Source organism: Etheostoma cragini, chromosome 12 (genome assembly GCF_013103735.1).
Source record: "Etheostoma cragini isolate CJK2018 chromosome 12, CSU_Ecrag_1.0, whole genome shotgun sequence".
In the NCBI taxonomy this organism is placed as follows: Eukaryota; Metazoa; Chordata; class Actinopteri; order Perciformes; family Percidae; genus Etheostoma; species Etheostoma cragini.
In genome coordinates, this window is record NC_048418.1 from 6,737,803 (window position 1) to 6,761,658 (window position 23,856).

General features: G+C 40.4%; 3 protein-coding genes across 7 annotated transcripts; 1 reads left to right on the top strand and 2 right to left on the bottom strand.

The window, feature by feature from the left end:
• The first annotated feature begins 1,322 nt into the window (after positions 1-1,322).
• tox4a (TOX high mobility group box family member 4 a) lies at positions 1,323-6,817 on the top strand. Its single transcript, XM_034888383.1, has 9 exons — positions 1,323-1,800; positions 1,920-1,985; positions 2,113-2,412; positions 2,524-2,769; positions 2,921-3,253; positions 3,346-3,426; positions 3,525-4,241; positions 6,262-6,404; positions 6,502-6,817. Exons 1-9 carry the CDS (start codon positions 1,696-1,698, stop codon positions 6,551-6,553), a joined length of 2,043 nt encoding a protein of 680 aa, XP_034744274.1. The 5' UTR covers positions 1,323-1,695; the 3' UTR covers positions 6,554-6,817.
• A 1,433-nt stretch (positions 6,818-8,250) lies between these two features.
• LOC117954514 (E3 ubiquitin-protein ligase Midline-1-like) lies at positions 8,251-16,851 on the bottom strand. 5 transcript variants are annotated; one of them, XM_034888387.1, is made up of 8 exons: positions 16,807-16,851; positions 15,324-15,595; positions 14,846-15,163; positions 13,123-13,205; positions 12,956-13,035; positions 12,781-12,870; positions 12,112-12,168; positions 8,251-8,968 (listed from the first exon to the last, which is right to left on the bottom strand). In XM_034888387.1, exons 2-8 carry the CDS (start codon positions 15,579-15,581, stop codon positions 8,436-8,438), a joined length of 1,419 nt encoding a protein of 472 aa, XP_034744278.1. In that variant the 5' UTR covers positions 15,582-15,595; positions 16,807-16,851; the 3' UTR covers positions 8,251-8,435. The 5 variants fall into 5 exon arrangements, with proteins under 5 accessions (XP_034744278.1, XP_034744279.1, XP_034744277.1 ...); XM_034888388.1 differs by having other exon boundaries at positions 15,324-15,592; positions 16,807-16,827; XM_034888386.1 differs by lacking the exon at positions 16,807-16,851 and adding an exon at positions 15,759-15,958.
• A 1,065-nt stretch (positions 16,852-17,916) lies between these two features.
• si:rp71-1g18.1 (uncharacterized protein LOC559922 homolog) lies at positions 17,917-23,106 on the bottom strand. Its single transcript, XM_034888391.1, has 4 exons — positions 22,694-23,106; positions 22,269-22,396; positions 21,625-21,700; positions 17,917-19,536 (listed from the first exon to the last, which is right to left on the bottom strand). The coding sequence occupies exons 1-4, from the start codon at positions 22,941-22,943 to the stop codon at positions 18,578-18,580; spliced, it is 1,413 nt and encodes a 470-aa protein (XP_034744282.1). The 5' UTR covers positions 22,944-23,106; the 3' UTR covers positions 17,917-18,577.
• Between the last annotated feature and the right edge of the window lie 750 nt (positions 23,107-23,856).

The following is a 23,856-nucleotide window of genomic DNA, read 5'->3' on the forward strand; positions in this document are numbered from 1 at the left end:
ATGAGCCAGTGTCTTCATTTTCTGAGTCCACTAGATGGCGTGTTTGGTTTTAAGAGAAAGGCCAAGTCATTACAATTCAGTATATTCTCTACCCTTTGAACAGAGAGCAGCATCTAGTGGGCTCAGAAAATAGACTGGTTCACAAAGCTTCATTCGGCCATCACTAGTTTCTGCAGTGTTAAATAACTGTGCTGTAAAATACAAAATGGTACTAGATAGGAAGAGTACCACATCAAATGAATTAGAATGAAGGTAAAGATCAAATGTCTTGCCTTACATAGTTACTGTTCTATGTATTTCATCACTTTCAATCAAATAATTTTTATATAGATTTTTCTGAAACATGGAGCTGAGATGTTACAGGGTTATTTGACTACACTGTAAAGCACATTGAATACATGAGAAGACAAATGTCTCTAATGATAGATATAAAATAAGCCCAAATTCTGCCCACCAAAGTCAACCAGGATCGGGATTTGCAAAAGGCAGTGCTGTGTAAGTAGTGGTACTGTACATCATGTGAGGATGCCCTGCTTCCTGAAAGGCTAAACTCCCGCCAGCTAAATCCCGTAAACATGCGGCAGCATCGAGGAATTAAAAGTCTCTGCTGGATTAGAATGATGAAACATCATTGAGCCTTGACAATGGGGGTAACACAGAGACAGTCCCACGCACTGACATACAATTTACTTACTTCAACTCTACAAACAGTTAAAAATGATAATTTGGGTAAAGAAAATCAACCCATTACTCTAAACAAAAACACTATTTTGTGAGTTGTCCACTTTCTACGGAAGAGGATTAGGGCCACCGGGGGGAAATGTATGTGAGTTCTGACTTTTTTTCTCAGAATTCAGAGATTAAAGTCAGAATTCTAACTTCTTTCTCAGAATTCTGAGAATAAAGTCATAACTCACATACATTTTTCACCGGTGGCCCTAATCCTCTTACGTAACCTTCCTGTACTTGTATTAGCGCCATCAAAAGAAATGTACAATACCCTCGAGCCCCCGACAGTAAAAACGTGTCAAGGCAACAACAAACAAACAAAAAACTTCAGGGACTGCTTTCTTTATCCTTCATGCATCAGGGGAGTGGGGGGGAAAGTGGGTTGGTAAGGTCGTATGCAATACAAAACATGTACACCTTTTTGATTACATATTTTTTTTAATGTAGTTTAAAAACTAAAAGTAAGTTAAAGTAATTTTTTTCTAATGTGTTGTATGAAATCATGAGTTTAGTTTTTCTCTCACAGACGTCCGTAGCTAGGTGACGCTAGTGTTAATGAAGCAAACGCAACTTCTCCCACAGCCAGTGAATCTAACACACTAGCTAGTTAGCTACTAGGTTAGGACATGCCATGGTTGTAGCAGCGTAACAGCGGCGTATGAATGGGTTTGTGTTGGGCCTCTAGAAAGCTTTGCGCCCCGGGGAACTAATGCGTACTATTTTGTAATTTTAACTGATTATTTGGCTGCTAACATCTTCAAATTACCCTCTTGTGCCAGTTTTCCCTAGGGCTTCAAATGTAGCCTTAGATCATCTTCTTGACCGTAACATAATGCTAGCCAGAGATTAGCTAGCTAGCCGCTAGCGTCTTCAGATAGTTGACCTAAATGGGTTCGGTTAAGAACCCCCCTTTTCAACAAAGTATACAACGTGTGTGATAGTTCGTCTAGAGTAAAACCTCTCAAAATGGACCTTAATTTTTACTCTGAGCTGTCGGATGGTTGTGCTCAAAATGTTGATTCGGAGTTTTTGGACACCCAAGCATATGGCGGATACTCCGAGGAAAACAAGGTAACCCAACGATAACTAGTATTGAACTAGCATTTCTATGAGTCAAACTTGATCAGCTTTGACTCATAGAAATGCCGAAGTTGCACATTAGTTAGTTACTCATTAACGGTTTTTTTCAGTTTACAGAAGGCAGCGACAGTTATCTCACCATCAGTGGAGCGGGCCACCCTTTTTTGTCCGCCGAGGTAAGTGAGTTAATTCAAGCTAGCTACATGGTAGTACAGAGTAATACGTCTTTATTGTGCTGGTCTTAACACGTGTTTCAGTTCATTAAGGACTGACCTATTGTTCTTTCTCTTTCTCCACATATAGCAAACATTCCACACTCCCAGTCTCGGGGATGAGGTTTTTGAGATACCCCCTATCTCCCTTGACCCAGACCCAACTCTGAGCATCAGTGATGGGGTGTCCCACTATGAGTTGACAGATGGGTCTGACGGTACCGGGCGACCTTCGGGCTCCCGTAGCCTTGTTAGCAACCTGGTAGTGGAGACCAATGACCCTTCCTTTGCTTCCACCTTTGTGAACTCTGGGTCTCAAGGCCTTGAGCAGCTGAACCTTGGGGCCATGGGCCAGGCTGGAGGGGGAGCCCTGCTCAGCTCCTCTGCTCTGGTGAGTGCTTTACCTCTGGACCCTCACACAGAATACTGTTTAATGTCTATAAATGTTCATATGTGGTGTTAAGAATTATTGGCAAATTGTTGTGTTCTAATCTCTCTGCAGGAACTGGGGAATTCCAGTGGTTCACATTTCAGCAGTTCTTCCCCCATGACCATTGATGTCCAACTTGGTGACATCAGTCATGGACTTTTGGGAAGCAGCCAGTTGAGCACTATTAACCCGTCTGAGCTGGCACTGGGTCTCGGGGGGGATAACATTGGGCATCTCTCAGAGACACATGAGCAGCCGCTGTCAGCGACACCATCGCCAGCGGGCTCCTTGCAGGATGAGGACATGGATGACTTTAAGGTGAGGGTTTACACCTGTAGAGGTCTACATTTATGTTTACTTGCATGCATTCTGGCAGTCTTGTATATATTTTGGATTCCATGCTCATGTTTTAGATCCTACAGCTAATATGTCCTCTCCCCTCTCTTCCACCTTTCTGCTCCCTACTCAGAGAAGTGTGTTGGTAGACTCCCCCATGTATCTCTCCTCTTCCCTCACCCACATGTCCTCCCACCCAGCTCCCACATCTTTATTGTCTCCAGCTACGGCCAGGAGGGGCGGGGGGAAGCCAGCCACACTGGCCCCAGTGACTGGAGTGGTGGGCCCTAAGAAAGGACGAAAGAAGAAAGACCCAAATGAGCCACAGAAGCCGGTTTCAGCGTATGCGCTGTTTTTCAGAGACACCCAGGCAGCCATTAAGGGCCAGAATCCCAATGCCTCTTTTGGGGAAGTGTCAAAGATTGTGGCCTCCATGTGGGACAGCTTGGCAGAGGAACAGAAACAGGTATGAGAAGACTAGCTGATATAAAGTCTATTAATGTACTGTGTCAGTTTTGGGGGAGAAAAATGATTGTTGGTTGTACTTGTCTTCACTAGGTGTATAAGAGAAAGACAGAAGTAGCCAAAAAGGAGTATTTGAAAGCACTGGCAGCTTATAGAGCCAACCAACTCACACAGGTAAGATCACATTGACCTCTGAAGGAAAACCAGTTGATTGCTCTATGGGATTTTCAATCATATGGCCTTTTCAATTGTTATATCTGTCTTCATCACAGCCGGCCACTGAGGAGATGGAGACTGCTCCATCACCACCTCCAACGGTAGTCAGTCCAACACCCGCAGCCCTTCCCTTTGCTGGTCCCCAGGCCATCCGCCCGGCAACCACAAACCTGGAGGAGAACACCATCACAAACATTTGCGCCTCAAACATCATCCTGGACGTCCCGGAGAGGGCCACACGTTCCCGCACAGGGGCCAACAAAGTCTCTGCTCCAGCAGTTGCTGTACCTCCGGCCCAGACCATCACCAAGATCATAATCCCAAAGCACATGTTGCAGGCGGGGGGCCACTTGGTGACTGTGTTGCCCGGAGGGGTCCGCACTTTTCAGCCCACACTGGTAGTGTCGGGTGCCTCTCGTCAGCCACCTCCGCTGCAGCAGATGCAAAACGCACCACCTCCACCGCGGCTTCAGCAAATGGCGCCAGCACCTCCACCCTTACAGGCCAAGCCCCGCGAAGGAAGCACCACACTAGGTCTCCCTGTGTCCGTCACGGCTACACCTCCACCTCCACTCCAGATTAAAATAGTTCCTGCGTCCTTGCAGGGCAAAGAGGTCCTGCCCATTATTGTCCCTAATACAGTGGCTGTGTCATCTACTGCGACTACATCTGCTCAGTCTGCACCCATTGTGTCGGTGCAGGTGGTGAATTCTACAGACATGTCAGGCAGTACAGACGATGATGAAGTTACAGAAGTGCTGCATTCAGAAGAGGTAAATAGTCATCATTTGTTGCTATTGTTAGTTTCGTGTGAGGCTGGAACTTTATTTATCCACATATTTGACCACTCTTAATTTGATTGTTGGCAAAATAGTTCAGTTTAAAAAAAAATGGATTATAATATATACTTAGACAGTGTCAAACTGTTGTCATGGCAACACATTTCAGATTCAGCTGGATCAAAGTTTTAAAGTAACGGCCAAATTTTCTTTGCCGTTGTCAGAAGATGTTTAATCTTATCCCTCCTACGTGCTGCTACAATAGTGCCAATACATTTGGTTTGTTTTACAACATTTCAGTAAGATCGTTTGTTACTTATCTAGATTTGTTTTAGTTTTTTTCATTAAAGGTGCGCTTTTTGCTCCTAGGTTTCTCTGTAGAGCTCCCCCTACAGCTTTGGAATAGACCAATGGCAACACTGTTGTAAAAAAAACCTCCCACCTCCCATCTTCTTCCTCTGGTCATATGCATTTGTTTTCAAAGAAGCCGGTGAACGCATGGAGCCATGTCCACTGAATAAGCCCGTAACAGACAGCGAACATAAAAAAAAACAACTTTACGGACGATAGCAAACATCCTGAGGTCACAATATAAAATATAATATATATAAAAATTAAAAACGGAGTTTATCCCAACAATGCTAACAAGTGCAACAGCAAAAACGCCAGGGCAGCATCGGATTTGCAGACTTATTTTTGTCTCGGCTCTCTCCATTCTGAAAACGCAGCTCCGATGTTTACTCGTGTCTGACTCCTCGCTCAGTCAGTCTGCCGTTTCCTCTTTCTCTGTTCCTCCAAAAATGCTTTTCTAGCTTTCTGTATTTTTTTTTGCCGGCTCAGCCATGATGAGAGTGTGATGAACTCCATCCCTACCTTGTTCTAATAGCTAGCAGGTTCCTGTATGTGTGCAGTGCCGTCAAGCAATTTGTTACATCGCGAGACCTGATATCACGCAATACTTCCTGACGCTGAGGCCGTCGGCTCGCCGGCCTTAAGTTGCGAGGCTGGTTTTTCCGCTCACAGGCGCTAAGGGGGAGTGAGACGACCACTATTCAACTCGAAAAAAAGTCACGTCACCATTCCATACGACTCCAAAGCTGTTCAGTTAAGGTAAATTAAGCTAAATACAACTGCATAGTTCCCCTTTAATATCAGTGAAAACTAATCCACAAAGGATCTGAATTACTTACATTACATAGCCCAAATTAGTTCTTACTTTGACCACTAGAACTGGTACAGGCAAATGTTTCATAAATTGAATGGAAATCCCCCGTGATTTAAAGTTCTGACACTTCTGGTCAGTTAAATTCCAGTCAGAAACAACACCATGAAGATGAAGGATTAATCCTATAAATATGTGAGGAGTTTAATGAAAAGTTCTTGTCAGGGGAAGGATGCAGGAAGAAATTCCAAGGCACGGCATCTCCCCGAGTAGAGTCGGGTGAGAGGAGTGAGACCACCAAGAAGTAGCTCTATGCTTCCATTGCTGAGATAATGATGCTGTTGACCAGGCGTTTGTAGCAGTGTGGCAAAGAGAAAGCCACAGTTGAAAACCCTCATGACATCTGGGGTAGTGAAACAATGCGGTTTACTCAACAACCTATGCAAATTGGCACAGCTTGGGCAGTGTCACACAGAGGAGTGGATAAAAAAAAATATGCCTCTCCAGATGTACATACAGACCTATCTGCATAAACCCACAGCTGCAACTGCTGTCAGAGGCACGGACCTAGAGAGGGGCGAGACTTATGCAATCAGTTACTGTGGTTTATAACTGTTGACATGAAATCTTTTTTCCTTTTGGTTAATGCAAAACAAAATCCCACATCCACTGTGATTTAAAGTTGAAAGACAATAATACCTTTTTAAAAAGTCTGAGAGGGGAAACATTTATGAAGGTTTGTCACCTTTGCTATCACTGTGTCATAGCTTTGTGGAGAAAATGACACCGTATAATATTATCAACCACTACGACAAAATGAATTGCTCTTCCATGTTTTCCCCTATTTATCAGGAAGAGATGGAGGTGAACGGGTCCAGTGATGCCGCGGCGATGAGGAGTGTGTGTGTGAGGACGGGCTGTAACAACCCAGCCGTAGAGAGTGACGACTGGGACAAAGAATACTGCAGCAACGAATGTGTGGCTACTCACTGCAGGTGTGTAGAGGTTTGGAATAGGCAATTGTTTGAATTTTTTGAATACATTAGACATTAGAGAAGTTATTTTTTTAACTCCATATTTTCTGTTTTTCAGAGCGATATTCAGGGCGTGGTGCTCGATCAGGAATCAGACCATGGTGAAATAAAGAGCAGCTGCTAACAATCACATCAACAGAATACTTGTGTTTCCACTATAAACAGGTGTTAATAGTCAAAGGGCCGATGCACTAGTGGTGCAACACAGAAAAAAGTCAAAAATACATTTCACCACAGTTCTCACTGTTTCGTACACGTACAGCAGGTTTGACAGTTGCTGTTCAGGACAATAAATGAGTAGTATTGCTAAATAACACTATAGTAGGACAGCAATTCCACATTAGTATTATAGCAGACAGACTACTCTAATAAAAGGTAAGGATAATAATGTAGTGGTATGTTTGATTATGTATACAGCCCTTAGTCAGACATCAGAGGACTTCAAGGCAGCTATAGAAAAGATCAGAACAATAAAGTATCAAAGTTGGTCAAGACTATGGTATTCTATTAGATTTTCTTTTTTTCTTTTTTACTAAAGCCCACACAGGTCAGTACTTGTTTACTGTAAATTGTTGGAGTCAGTTTCTCAGAACGCTCTGACAAGCATTTCAACCTTTTTTACAGCAGTTTGAGACATTCAACAATGCTTGCTGATTTGAAATTCATGCTCTGAAATATTTCAGTGTTTCAGGTCTCTAAGCATGTGAAAGCATTCCTTACTACAGATAAAGGCTGGAATACGCCTAAATTAGAGTGGGAAAACCATCACTGTACAGCTTGTATTTGTTCTGGGAATAGAGGCCTAAGTTTAATATTGCCTTCATTTTTTTGTAACACATTCTGTTCAGACCATTGTTAAAAAAAGTCTTGACTTTCATGTTTTTTTAAATAAATGAGCAGTTTTGCTGAATCAAGTGCTTCCTCTTTTTGCTTTGTCTCTTAAAGCAATGCTGTAACTTTTCTAACTTAAACATGTCTTTTGATCTGTAGCTAATAGGCTGATGTTAGCATCTGTAGGTACATCTGTAGAGAAGCTGGAATGGCATTAACTTCACAATGAGGTTAGTCATTAAATGTAGACTCAAGAAGCTGAATGTGTAATCTCTAAAGAAACATCAGATTTTTGACCCCATTTGTTTGATTTAGTGTTTTTGTTAGAAAAAAGGAAGTTAATGGAGTCTGTTTTGCTTTCAGTTCATTCAGCTTCAACATTTGTATTTTTGTTCTTTTGAACTATATTACAAGTGGGTAGTTTTACTTGTTTTTGAAATATTGAGCTAAAGGTGGAAAAGTTACCTTCTTTTTGGTGAGTTTAGTCTTACAGTCTATCACTGGGAATTACATTTATATAAGGGGTAATGCAGAGCAAGGGGTATTGCAAATTGAACCCCGACAGTTTGTTGCAGGACCCCGGCACAAAGGTCTTGCTTATCACACAACTACTACCTAAATAAATCACAAATTTGAGACAAAATGTTGATTTAAAATTGATTTTACTGATTAAAAAATGGTTCTCCAAAATCTATAATCAGAACTGCATCTGCAAGGGACCAGACTACAATGTCGCAATTGACTAATCCGAATTGAGTATTAATAGAAATACATTTCATTTAAAGCACCTATCGTGACACCCAATGTCACTTCACAGTCATCAAACATCGTTAAAGTGATCATTATCATGTCAGTATAAAAGTACATAAAAGTCAGTCAGTCCATAAGCCATCTCGAAGAAATTGTATTGTATTGTATGTAAAAAGCTATATGATAAATTGAAACAAAAAGGTAAAAATCAGCTAATCACACATACTAAAAAACATCTTACAATATAAAAATATACTTCTCAGGAAATATAAATGTTCCATTTTATTCGGCTTGGACGTAGTCAAATCTTTAAACTTTTAGTGCAAGTCCAGCTTAGTTCCCCTTGACTACAGCTGGATTTAAGGCACTATGGATCCAGTGTTAACTAAATATGGTAGTTTGCAGGATTATTCAAAAAGCTTTGACAATAGAGGCTCTGCTGGGTGGATCCACCCGATAAAGCCCCAAACCCAGGCACACTGGCTGAGTCAGTTTCGCCTTGAACTCGTGCAGCGGCGTGATCGTGGACTCCACAGCACTGAATGTGATGTTGCCTTTCTCAAAGTTAACCATCACTGCTATTCGGCTGCTCTGCAAGGTTCCAGAGAGCGCTGTTTTTCTTTTATTATGGTTGGCAAACAAGGCGCCTTTGCCCTTGTGCGTAAGGCTCCAGGACTCTGCGTTGTTTCCGAAGGTGCTGCTGTCCTTGCTCTTGCGTTGGATGCTCTTAAATGACACGGCGATGTCCCAGTATCCCTCAGCCTCAACCTCCCAGACGTGGGTACCAGTGGAGAAGCACCGGGCAGAGAGGACCTGCGGGGCTTCTTTGAAGCGACTATTACTGTTGGGATAGTCCAGCTTGGTTTTCATTCTCTCGGCTGTTTGGAGGTCAGCGGAGACTCCAAGGAAAGGACTGGCTGTGTTCAGATCCAACATGAGTAAACCTAAGAGACAGACGGACTATTGGGTTTACCTATACACCATTCACTTACAAACTTCAGTCAAAAAAATGTAATAAGCCTGATATAATGCAGGCTGGGACTGTTGCAGGGACTGTTGAAACATTGCAGTGTTTGAGTTTTCCCTGAGCATCACAGCTTTGGAGCAGTGGTCGGCTGCAGAGTTTCCACAAGTGCTCACTGTGTCACATCACAAGCTGGACTTGGATAAACAGCTGATTCTGTGACCACTGGATCAATGGACACCACTAGACTCAGGACTTGTTCTCTCTCTAACACATTGCCACTTTATTAAAGTCTTGGATTTTATTGCAGCTTGTAATCTTTTCATGTTTATATAATATACTTTCCGTGCCTATGTACTACTGTACATATCTGTAATAGTTGCTGTTACACCTAAATTTAGCAATAAGGTCCAATTTTATCTTATTTGGCTGCCAACTGTTAACTATTATGATTCAGTTATGATTATGTAGTGAAACATGTTCTGTGGAAACATCTAAAAACGATTTGTATTTCAATAAAAGGGTAAACAGGCGAACAATCTTGTTTTGTATTTTTCATTAGGCTTGAAATTATTATTTTTTTTTACCTCGCTACAAGTCATGAAGTCTGAACTTTTATTTCCTATGAGACAAGTTTACCTTTCATCGAAGACAATGTATTATTTTTTCTCTTTTTAAGCATTTATATTTAAGCTTTGCATTTTAAATTTGACTTTTTACATTTCAACTTTCCTTTTTTAGTTTCCTTTTTCTTTTTTACATTGAATTATGGGATATTGAAAATATTTTTAATTTGATTTTTGGGTTTTCGCTTTGGATTTTCTATTTAAATTATCCTCCACATGAGTTTTTTTTCACTTTTTTTCTTGACATATAATACTATGACTTTTTTTGTCATACTATTCTATGACTTTTCAAAATTCTATGCTATGACTTTTTTTCCACATACTAGTACTATACTATGGCGTTTTTAACACTTAATCAACATATACAATGGCTCAGTTGTTAGCGCTGCATTAAATACTTTTTCAACGTACTATGCTATTACTTTATCACTTTTTACAACATACTACAGTATGATTTTTAATCACTTTATTTGACATACTATGTTATGACTTTACCACTGTATTCGCAGTAAAAAAATGTAGTAAATACTACACTTTAATTATTTTTCGACATACCTCACTTTGGCATTGTGTGCTTCTTTTACCTATATATTTATCTTTTGCATTTCTAATCCAAATGTCAAACTTGTTGAAACAAGTTTGAAATCCATGATACTAACCTAACAGTTCTACAGATGTGCGACCCACACACACACACACCTTAAAGATAGATTACTTTTTTTGTATATGACTTTTATCACTCTTCAACATACCATACTATGACTTTTTAAGTTTTTTGACAAACTATACTATCATTTTTCTCGACATGTTATACTATGACTTTATCACTTTTTCAGACAGACTATATTTTTTGGACATTCTATACTATGACTTTTGGCAAACTATACTATTACTTTTTAACATACTATGATATGTTTGACATACTATACTATGACTTTTCCAGTATACTTTACTATGTATCTCACTACTTTATGCAATCATGCCAGCAATCTAATTAAGCTTTAGCAGTTCAGCCTTCACTAGCATTTTCTAGTTTTCACTGGTTTTGCCGTTGAATAAAAGTTGCATTTTACCATCAAAAGGGACCCAAGTTGTTCTTTCGCTTGTTATGTATTTTAGTATTTCATGAATTCATTGTTTTTAACATCGCAATCAATTTATTGTTGGTTTATTTTTGCATGAAAAACATTTTTGTACTACTACCTCCTTAATGCACAACAAGGGTAAAAAATGCCCTGTATGCATTCACAATGGAAATTTTTTTAGGAAATTTTTGATTGGTTTACATTTTTGCAATAAGGAACATTTTATTGCACACCACTCCCCTCAAGGTCACCATTTCATCTTTCTACAAGCATGCCTTATCACAACTGTCGTGACTCTGACACACGTATGGTTTATTGTACTTTCACTCATACATCATTCTGTAGAGAAAGAGAGATATGCAAAATCAAATGTACAAGGCAACAATGACTGCCAGGAGATATGATGGGTTCTGTCTCTAAGTTTCAGCTAGATATACTGTATGAAACAGTTTTCTCAATATAGCAAGACTCACAAAGTAATATAAATACTTAATAAAACTAAATTATTTCAAAAAAATCCTTGGTGATGACATAATTTTGTTAAAAAGATATTACAAAGAAACATTCAACTATGTATCAAATAATATTGGAAATGTGTAATTGTTGACCCATATTGTGCATTAATAGGTTTTGAATCACAATGCTCAGTATTTGTGTGTTGGCTATCATATCACATTGTCTGTGCATTTTCAGAATTTTTGAGACTCTGCGGAGCATAACAAATGTGTTTACACACTAGTATCCATGTTATGATCGGTTACTGGAGTGACCTGATTATGTGTTTCATTGTCTGTGCATGTAAACTCTCTAGTTTCAGAAACTTGATTTAGGTTTCTGATCATTCTATGCAATGCTTGCACGTGTGTCCTCAAATTAAGTTATGCAATAGTCAGTAGGTAAAGCACAAGAATCAGATATTTAACAATGTATCGATGGTGTACAAGCTGAAATAAAGGGATGCAAATAATCATTTTGTTGTTTCTTTCATCCTCCATTACTGAAGATTAGCTAAATTCAGTTCAGGCAGCCAGAAACCAGAGTTCATCCTCAAATATTAAGGCAACTCATTTGGTACAGAAACAATGCAGACAATCATAAACCTGAATGATATTAAATCATGATGACAGCAGTGTGAATAACATAACATGTTGACATCTTATCCGATATATAATCAAAACAAGGATATTAATGTGCATGTGAACACAATCATTTTCTACTATTTATCTTTAATGAAAACAATGACTATCTACACTGTCACATCTGACAGTACAGGGCACAGGTTCCCCCAAAGTTGTGCCATCTCCATCAGGCAAGTTGATGTACTCAACACAAGCACATTGTGTTCTCTCCACATCTGAATTCCCTTTAACCTAAACTTCCATTCCAATGTTCTACCAGATGATTTTTTGTACCTTGATCTTCTGTCTCTGGAGGTCTGTGGCTATTCATTGGATGATCAACCAAGAGTTCTAAGAAGGGATTAAAAAAAAACAAAAAAAAACTTGTTATTTCTCTTTGGCTGAGTTCCTAAGGAAGTTGCCCTGTAAGTGATGCATCAGATCAGACAATAATTGACTTTAACTTGTGCCCTTGAGAAAGGGTTACAGATTTATTTGTATATCTTTGGTTTACACATGCTGGCTCAGCACCATGATGGAGATGGACAATTTCTACTTTACTGTATGAACTGAGGCTGTTGCTTTGTGTCCATTGGTGGCATAATGCCAGTCATATGTTGGTGTCCAATAGAGTGCCGACCTGCGAGGCACTCGTAAGACAACTGATGTTTAGTTTTATGTGTCGTCTGGACAAGTCAGAGAACCATGTAATTAAAGCCCTAGTCAATGCTATGAAAAGCTGTTTTAGATACACTTCTAGATTATGACAACATTGGTGCAAAAGCCTGTGTGTCCTATAGGCGAATTTGGAATTATTATGTAGGTTTGAATCTCTGTTTATACTGTATGATGAGTAGCATGAACCTGTGTCTGCAATAAAGTTTTATTTTATCCATCTGCAGGCAGCAGCTTCATATTTAACGGACAAAAAGGAAAGTGGTATGGTACTACCTTCCTTCTTACCTGCGATGGTGGAATAAATGTGATGCACACGGGTCTGCTGCTTGTCCAGCGCTTCTGTTAGCATCTGGTTTTCCACAGAATAGTTGTAGGCTGGTGGGAAACAAAAGATAGATATCAGTGAGTAAATGTTCACACTTACAAAGACAAACAACACTAGAGCTTGGCATTCTCCTACCGTAATACAGAACAATGAACCACAAACAGAGCAGCACCACTGTGACACTGTTGAGGGATGAGTCGGATGAGTCTTTCTGTCAGGAGGAAAACACATTTTAGATCTGAAGTGATGAAAACAAACTGTAAAAGTCACAGATATTGAGAATTTAGTAAACAAAGCTTACTTTACGTTGAATATCTTCTTGCAGTTTTTTTACAGACTCACTGGTTTGCTCCTTGAGCATGTTGAAGCGTTGGTCCATGTACTCCTGTTGAATACACACACAGCTCTACGTAACCCCTTAACATCCAGTTGTCCTTTTATTTATAGTTGGGGGAAAACATCTTATTCTACAATGACAGTATAATATACCTGGAATTTATTTTTAAATTTGGACACTCCACTAGAATTTAAAACACAGTTAAGGCAGTTTATTTGAAATGCAAAGATATGTGAAATCTGCAAACCTTTGTTTTGTCTGTGCTTATTTTCTGTACTGTGTTGCTCTGCTAGTTTCTTTGATAAACCAAATCCAGTATTATGAACAGCAACATCTCACCGCCGGTCGGACTAACTGCTAGTTTGGGTGGTGTCCGTGTATTTAGTCTGAGGCCCAACAAATAAATTAGGTCTCCAACCTAATGTTAGTAACTGTGAAAGCATCAAAACTTGCATTTTAGAGGAGTGAGATGAGAAAAAAAAATTCTAAGTGCTGTTAAATTGTATGTATGGGACGCAGTTATTTTAAACAAACATTGTGATTGGGTCTACAGGTTGCACAACGTTTTTCTGCAGAGCACAGCATGAATTTGTAATGACCGAGTGATTCATGCTGTGGAGGGAGGTGAAAGTCAAACTTTCAGATTCCCAGCAACCAGAAGATCTGGCTTCTCTACATGACGTGCAGCAACAGGAATCTCCTATGTCAATGTGATTAATCCCACTTTACAAGAAACTGTTGCTATCACAAAAGTCCTTCCATAATCCATACATGAGGATGCCAAGATTGTATCTGTGTAATATAAACTCACCTATAGGATTATTAGGAACACCATACCAATACTGTGTTTGACCCCCTTTCGCCTTCAGAACTGCCTTAACTCTACGTGGCATTGATTCAACAAGGTGCTGAAGGCATTCTTTAGAAATGTTGGCCCATTGATAGGATAGCATCTTGCAGTTGATGGAGATTTGTGCTCCGGTTCCACAACATCCCAAAGATGCTCTATTGGGTTGAGATCTGGTGACTGTGGGGGCCATTTTAGTACAGTGAACCCCATGTCATGTTAAAGAAACCAATTTCAAATGATTTGAGCTTTGTGATATGGTGCATTATCCTGCTGGAAGTAGCCATCAGAGGATGGACATGGTCGGAAACAATGCTCAGGTAGGCCGTGGCATTTAAACAATGCCCAATTGACACTAAGGGGCCTAAAGTGTGCCAAGCAAACATCCCCCACAGCATTACACCACCACCACCAGCCTGCACAGTGGTAACAAGGCATGATGGATCCATGTTCTCATTCTGTTTATGCCTAAATCTGATTCTACCATCTGAATGTCTCAACAGAAATCGAGACTCGTAAGTCTCACCACTCTTTGTAAACCCTAGAAATGGTTGTGCGTGAAAATCCCAGTAACTGAGCAGATTGTGAAATACTCAGACGGGCCCGTCTGGCACCAACAACCATGCCACGCTCAAAATTGCTTAAATCACCTTTCTTTCCCATTCTGACGTTCAGTTTGGAGTTCAGGAGATTGTCTTGACCAGGACCACAACCCTAAATGCACTGAAGCAACTGCCATTTGATTGGTTGATTAGATAATTGCATTAATGAGAAATTGAACAGGTGTTCCTAATAATCCTTTAGGTGAGTGTAGTGTAAAAGAGTGGCATTCAAAACTTACAGTCAGCTGTCTCCGCAGGACAGAGGAGGCCTCAGTGGCCAGGTTGTGCTGCTTGCTCTCCCGGGCACACACATTGCAGATGTAGCGCCTGGACGCGTTGCAGTAGTATCTCAGCACCTCGTCCTCGTGCTGTGGGCATTTCCTCTCCAGGAGGTCATCCAGAGGCCTGACCAAGGGGTGTCCCGTGTACACCGGCAGCTCCAGGTGGTCCTTGACGTGCTCTTTGCACAGGGACACCTCACACTTTAGACATGTTTTCATGGCAAGAGTTTTGTTCTCCAGGCAGCAGTCGCAGTACACACTTTTTGTCTGCTCTTCCTGTTCACAAAAATCAGATAATGACGTGGGAAAAGGTGTGTTAGAGATACACTTATGAGGATTGTTTTACCAGTCCACAACTATTCTAGTTTATTCTCTACATCTTCTAAGTGTCACTATTAAAATGATTGTAGGTGGAAAACGTGATTATATCAGATACCCTTCTCCTCCTGTTCACCCTGAAGTCCTCAACGATGTTGGCCAACGCATAGCTCTTCTGCACCCCGATGACTGGTCCAAAGTATGCTCTACAGTCTGGGCAACGGAAGGGAACGTCTGAAGAGTGATCCATCAAGCTTTCCAGACAGCCCATACACATGCTGTGTCCACAGGGCAGCTGCCGAGGATTCTTATAGATGTCCTGGCACACTGGGCACATCAGCAACTCCTCAAGCTTTGTTTTCTCTCTATCTTCCATTCTTGATCCGTCTTCTTCAAAGAGTGCCAGTATGAAAAATGCAGACAGGAAAGAGTTAGTGCAGAGTTACTCCAGCACTCAGCTGCTGACTTTGTAAACACTTGTTTCATTTGTTATGAATTACCCCACCAGCCTTAGCACAAGAACACGGAAGCTAATAAGTACAAGTATTCCTACCTTTAAAAGGTAAAGCCAATACCCTCAGTCTTGCTTGTCTTATCCTCCGTACACAATAGTTAAAGTGAAAGCACTGCTGAGTTTATATTTGTACTTCCTGGTGGGGCGGGGCCTAACACGAGGAGACTCGAGATGAGATATTTTGAAGTTGAATACAGGATTACATTAAAAAAAATTGCATTAGATATTACAAAAACAACACAAGCATTTTCAAAAAACGCTACTTTTGTATACAGTGTGTAGAAAATAAACACGTGTTTGTGTTTTTTTTTGTGGTCGATCAGATTTAGCTAGATTGAGAACGTGTTTCGACCTCTGTATAGTTATTTTTCTCCAAATGACATATTGACTCATCATTAACACGAGTTTATTGGTTCTGGTCAACAAAAGTTGAAATCCAGTCCTGCTTTTTGCATGCCGACTGTAATCGTGACCCAACTGCAGCGCTAGTACAGCTACATTAATGGTAGCTATGACACAGGTGAAACCAACAGTAACGGTAGCTACAGGTGAAACCAACATGCTACGGTCTAGCTACCACTAATATTAATGGTAGCTACCATTAATGTTGGTTTCACCTGTGTAAATGTACCATATGGCTGCGTAGGTGTTACAACAATCTTAAACTGTGAAAATGTAGCTAGCTAATGCAACCCATGTACTTCTGTTGAATTGTATAACTTGAACCAGGTAGATGATCATGTTTACACTAAGAACTAAGTGCTGTTTGGTGTTTGACTAAACTGGCCAAATGTGGGTCAAAAGTCAGAGCAATAACTTTGCCGAATAAAAATGTTTACTTCCTTAATGTTTTCTTTCCATTTCTCCCATGTCCAGCAAATTTAGCTGAGCAAGTAGCTAGTTAATGTTAGATCATCCACAGCTGTTTACAGCCTAGTTTAGGACAACATTACAGTTTAAACAAAACAAAACAAAACAAACCAGACTTTTCATGGCGTAGCGGAATTAACCAAAATGTACACATTAAGTTAAAAACTGCGCTACCGGTAAAGCAATGAATGTAGCCTATTATATATTATGTCCTGACCTGTATCAATCACCAATCAATGTATTCAGTCATGATTAACTCCTGCGGTTGATCCGGATGTATCAGGCTAGCTCCATGGCAACATTACACTTCCCGTTTACATCACCCAAAGAATCATGGGATATATTCATCCCAAATGGAATAAGAAGCAAACATCTTATTTACTAAGTAACTAAGTACACTTACTTACATAATGTACAAAAGTACAATTTCGATGTACTTGTAGTTCCATTTTATGCTACTTCTGCTCTTCTACAATTTGTAAGTCAGCATTGTACTTTTCGCTCAAGTACATTGATTTACAGTATACTAGTTACTATGCAGATTTGGATTATTCTTTATAAAAAGTATAAATAAAACAAACTCGAATATTATAGAATAAGCTACCCAGCAGAAATAGTCAGTCCCACGTACCTATACCAGCTACATGCAATATGGGCTATTCTACAAAATTACTTTTTTGTACATTTTGATGCCAATACTTTGGTACTTTAACCTAAGAAAGATTTTAAATGCAGGGCTGTGGAATTCTAACTTTCACTTTACAGATCTGAATACTTATTCTGAAAATAAAGTAACCATATGGAAATGTAGTGGCTATACCATTAATTAAAAGGTGCTCATTAGTGACAAAGTATAAACCTCTTCTTTATTTAAAAGTCCTTCCTCCAGACTGAATGTAGTGTGTGAAGTGTTGGATTTACACAACCATATCACTCCATTATCTGCCACAAAACCTCTTGTTTATTAATACACAAGAACATTTCATAAAGTATCAGAAGTATAAAAAAAAAAATGAACGCAGAAATGTATCGGTTAATATAAAAAACCTTTTTTTAAACGGTTAAAAAATAGAGAACATCCACTGACATTTGTTTGGCCGTATGTACACGTTAACATAACATTAATACAGAATGTCTTATAAAGTCAGCAAGGAAAAAGTCTAAATACATTTAATTATAACATGAATACAAAAACACTTTTTCATAAGAGACATAGTGTAAAGTAAAAAAGCCATAACATAAAGAGTATAAACATCCAAAAGAAACATCTGTGGAAGGCTGGAATGTGAGGATCTGTATTTTGCCTATCCAAACAAGCAGATATCTGTAAAAAGATTTTCCCACTTGGCCACCATTGTAAAAGAGACGCCTGTAAAACTGTTGACAGAACACAACAAACTGCTGGTTGATTATGACTATTTATATTCTAAATTATTAGTCCTTCTACTTTTTATATCTGAAACACTTCCCTCCAGCCGTGGAACGTGATTTAAAAGTCTACGGGCTAAGTGGTCAGGCCAGCGGTCGAAACCCTACTGCACACATCCAGTGGGTTGCATATCTCTTAAGTCAATCCGAAAGCTTAAAAACGTTTTCAGCGTATAAGCCAGGGGAGGAACTCGAATGAACTTAATAGGCGCCATTTTTGAGACCTGGTATCCAGTTATTATACATCCATGTTTCCAACCCTTTTACAAGACAATCTCCAAGGAGCAGTAAAGTTCTTCAGCACATACAGTATGTAGTATACTTGGTTACTGGGCGATGTGGAGGGGACCCATTGTGCAGACTGATCCCGTTTCTATAAGGTATTATGCAAAAAAAGAGTGTCAAGCAGTTGTACAACTCTTATAAACTATCATAGCCTTTTAACCTTCTTATCTGAACATTACATGACAGTCTTCTACAAAAGCGATACAGTGTTTTCAGTCTGAGGTAGAAAGTGGTGAAACCCCCACAACCAGCCACTGACAGCTGTTTTGACACTGCTATAAGCCAGCAATTGTTCTGAACGAAGGAACGAAGAATCCACACTGGCTCATTTTGTGTTTCTCCAAATTTTTTGGGATCCTGAACATCTTGCCACAAGTGGCACAGTTGTAAGGCTTCTCCCCAGAATGAAACCTCAGGTGTGCTTTCAGATTTTCTCGCAGACGGAAGCTTTTGCCACACTGCGTGCAGGTGTGCGGCCTCTGCCCCGTGTGAAACCTGGAGTGGCGTCGGAGGCTCTTCCTCAGTGCAAATGACTTTGAGCACATAGAGCATGGGTACGGTTTTTCTCCAGTGTGAAAACGCTCGTGCCGCCGGAGAATCTTCCGTCGCTTGAACGTCTTCCCACAGATGCTGCAAGGGTATCCATCACGGGAGTGGGTGACCACCTTCTGAAGCCGCCAAATGCCGTTTTCACACGGGGTGAAGCAGCACAGGCGGTGGCCAGTGTGAAGACCTTGGTGGCGGCGGAGGTCTTTGGGCAGAGGCCAACCACTTTTGCAGTTAGCATCTTGACCTTTGACAACAGCATCCTGAAGCTTCATCGCTGATTCTTGAACCGTGAGCACATCCACCAGTTGTACCACACATGGACTCATCAGCTTTTGCTCTGGAGAAGTCAGTTTCAGTTTCATGTGGAGGTTATTTGTCGTCTCCTTTGGCGTGCGGATCCGTTCCCAAACTCCAACCTGAGCAGGAGTCACAGCTCCATCAGACGGGGACGGGCTGTAGGCAGTGCCCTTAGCGGTGCTGACACAGACCTGCTGAGGCTCGGTTTGAACAGGCTTCTCCGAACTGTCAGTTTTGGGAGCTGGAGACTCTGGCTTGAGGATCAACGGGCAGACAAACTTAACCTTCTCTCCCGAAACGATATCACACGTGTCTGGTTGGATCACGACAAACTTCTGTTTAGCTGGTGAGCTTTGCTTAGGTCCATGTCTTAATGTGTCTGCGGGGACTGAAAAAGATTAAGATGCAGTATTAGTTATACTGAACATTCCCACCATTCCTTTCTCGTTCAGCTTCAACATCCCTCCACTATTTTTGGAAAGCTTCTGGTTTATGTGCTATCTGAAAAAAAAAGTCCCTTTTCTAGCATGGAATAGGTATCATTTTTAACTTTATCTATCTGTCAAAGGGAAGACTTCTTGTCTTCCAGTAGCATTCATTTATGGGAAGAGGCAAGGCAAGGCAGCTCTATTTGTATAGCACATTTCAGCAACAGGGCAATTCAAAGTGCTTTACACAAAATCAGATAACAGATAATAATATAATAATAATACATTTTATTTATAATGCCCTTTACATTTCACAAGGAAATCTCAAAGGGCTACAATTAATAGGGAGTTTAAAAACAGTTTCCAGAGTACAATAACAATTTACAAGCAATAATAAAACACCATAAAACTAAAATTAAAACAATAACTATTTAAAAGGCCTCAAAAACACAAAGTAAAACATAAAACACAAGTATAAACAGTTAAAAGTAAAAACATTAAGACAGATAAAACACTAACCCACTTGAGACTACCTTCACACTAATTAGTCAATTTTAGTGCTACTTAAGAGACAAAACTACCACATTATTTGGCACCTGGTGTGTGAGAGAGAACAGCAGTGAGTTAAAAAGTGTTACAATAAGGGAGAATAGTGTTTTTGTTCTCCAGAAGGCTGCATCACTCGGCATCAAATTAGGCTGCATGTGGCCCCTGAACTAAAATGAGTTAGAAACTCCTGCTCTACAGTATCAATTCAGTGCTGCATTTGATATTAAAGAAAAAAAGAACTTTGTCCATGTTGTAGTTTCCCAGATCTACCACTTGGTAGCCTTTAAGTGGGACAATTTGTGAAACTTGTGTCTGTGCAATGACTAGAACCCAAACCAATATATTCTCCTTAACTTATTTGAGTAGTTTTGTGGCCAAAACCTAAGAAGCATTAAGGCTTGGTCTAAAGGCTGTAACACCAGCCCGATGATCGGCTGTCAGACAGGCTGGCGAGGTCAGTGACTCGAGTCTGTTCCGTGCCGTCGGCCTTCATTTTGGCCGACCTGACATGCTTGGTCGGAAAGCGGGCACTGCTGGACTCAAATGACCAATCTGATTGGTGGAGTGCTAACCCGCAAAAGAGGAACGGGATAGGCGTGACTAGTCTCTCAACTGACCTTTGTTGATCTGAAATGAAGACAGATTCAGCAACAGCATGGCCTATTTCTTGCTTAAAATGTTTTCAGAAACATATTTCGGTGAGTAAATTATAGTAAAATATGAGATTGTATTCTGAACAAGCCGACATGACAGTCTGGCAATCAGCTACCGGTTTTCATTTTTGGGCGAGAATACAGATTAGCGCTGCCTGCCGTTATGGCGTCGCCTTGGTGTGTTCCGAGACACTTTTTAGACCAAGACTGATCAGTCCAACTGCCTTTTCTGCTGAGGGCCGGCCGTCTGGTTAGTGTGTCAGGGGCTTAGGAGCCCTGAAGACGAAGTTCTCCCATGTGCTTCAGGTTCACCGTGGAGTGGAGCCTTACCCAGCATGCATTACGACACTTGCCAGTTTATGACAGCGATAGGTCACGTTTATGTGTGTCTATTTTTCTTTAACAGCACAATTCAGGAAGAAAAAGCTTAACCAAAGACGGATGACTTGTTTCAATCAACAACACATAAATATTGGACACACAATTTGTTTTATCTCCAATGTTGCTTCTTTAAAAAAATATATTTTATATAGAAAAACATTTCTAGGATTTGACCCATGCATTATGGGCCAAAAAACTTCCAACTTCTAGAAATCAATTTAAAAAAAGGCCTAACAAACACTGGTCCTGTTAATATCTTTGCCCCCTTTTTTATTTGCAACTCCCACTTGTAAAGTGTGCTGTTTGTAATCTAAACTAAAGGCCTATAGTTGCTGTCCTACTTGTTAATATGTACACAATAATTCAAATCATTCATGGATTAAAAACATTTGTATAAATTTGTCTTGGTTTATCAGTGTTTCTTAGCCTTGGATTTCAACTCACTGTCACGGTGCTTTTCCTTACCGTGCAAAACAACTTTTGTTGCAGATGCTGCTTCATTCCCGCTCAACTCCACCTTATCGACAGTCTTTGCCACAACCTGTTTAAAGAAAGAACAGAACACATTTGCATGCTGCCCTGTATGTTATGAGAACAACTGCTAAGGGTATGAAAGCCCATAGGGGACTTTATTAAAATGATAACGTAAACTTGAAAATATAAGTCCACAACAGCATGACCATTGTCCACATATGTATGCGTTACTTGAGCATAAATGAAAATGCAATATTCCAATTTTAATTTTTACACACTTGTATGGCCGTTCTATGTTTCTAACTATTTGACAAGATCAATGCAACATTTGACATTTTATTTTTAAAGACAACCTAGAAGACAATTTTCAAATGCAATAAGCGATGTGAAAATTAAAATATAAAATAGCATTTTACTAAACTATAATACTATTGAAGAGTTATATTTTCAAGTTTCCATATCATTTTAAGTCCCCTATGGGCTTTCATACTGGGACCACACATCCTATTAAAAGGTACTCTATAAAAACAGGTCATGATGTGATGACGTGCTAATGTACGAGTCACAAAGCTGCCGAGACTACAACGCTGCTCACAGTTTCATCCAGCAGGTCACACCCCTATGATCTCACTAACCGGTTTCTTTAGAGGAGACCACTCCGGGTCAAGTTGGCCATGACGTTCAGACAGGAGGATTTCTGATGGCATGGGACACCCCTCCACCTCCTCCCTGCACTCCCTCAAACAATCCCCATCTGAGACTCCTGTGGAGAAGAGGGGGGAGGGGTTAAGACTAAACATTCCATTACACTATGGTTTTCAATAGGAAACACTGTGCACGACTTCAATACAAATTCAAATTAACAAAGTGTGTGCAAGAACGAAATGTACCCAAGCATCAAACTGAATGTGTGCTATATGCATACACGAAGATTATCTTTCTGAATTCGCCATTCAGTTAAAACAACTAGTGTGCACTCTACTCATGTATCTATCCCTGCATCCTACTGTCGTGGATTTAAACAGGAAGTCATTGCATTTAAAGCTCAAAAGACACGCACCAGTTCGCTCAAACGGCAGATAAATGTCCTCGTCCACTTGCACTCCAATGCTACGTGTGGTGTCCTCAGTCGTTAAACTATCCAGTGTGTTGTTTTGCTTTTTGTCTTCAGTGCGGCCCACGTCCACATCCAGCGCCGAGGCTCGGTATCTGCTCTCGAACAGTTTGGTTAACTCCACCGTGGCAGCTCTGACCAGCGCTCCGAGGACCGACTCCACCTGCGCCTCGAGGTTCACGAAGCCGGCAGACATTTTGGCTACCGCGACGGTGCAAAAGTCAGCGTTTGTATTCAAAGTTCAGAGTAAAGTAGACGTTAAAAATTAGCAGAGGTCTTTATTTACCAACGCCAACCACATGGCTTGCAGCTAGAAGAGGCGTGTCTCCTCCCGGGGCATGCGCACCAAACACTGAGGGGGGCGGCCTTTCTGTAACTGTCTGTAGGGGCGGCCAGTAACATCCTCTGGTTACAGCTACATCACGAACGAGATGACTGGAAAAAAGGCTATGCAATGGCGGAGCAAGAAGACAACGTTCCTTTAGGTTCATACATCCATGGCCGACACAGATCAGAGGGACTTTATGCTTTAAACAAAAATTGTGTATTTTTCATGGTTTCTAATTTTCCAGTCTCCATTTCTCTCCAAGTGTCCAAGTCTTGGATATTGTATAAAATATGGCACATCAATAATTTGTTTGCCCATTTTTGGAGGTGATTTAAGTTTTTGTAGCAAAACATTAAGTGGGCATACAATGTGTACAAAAATACACATTATAATCAAAGTCGCAGTGGAGCAGTAACATGGTTTTCTGTTGCAGTTCGGACGTAGATAGATAGATGGTCATATGAGCCGGATCATGAGAGTCAGACCGGCTCATATTTAAACAGTTTACAGCATAATGTGTCATACTGAAATTTGTGAAATCTATGAAATAATAAACGTTTTTCATTACAATCAATAACAGAAGATGGAAATCCTTTCAAAAACGTTTCAGCTATTAATAATTGTTTGATTGCTCAAAACGCCATTCAACTGACAACCTTTGTGTTTGATTGCTAACTTGTAGCCAGCAGTGAACTAACTTTGTTAAGTTGGTCCATTTTTACCAAGGTAGGCTACGCCTCTCTCTAAGCATACCTGCAGATTCTAGACTATGCTTTCCCCT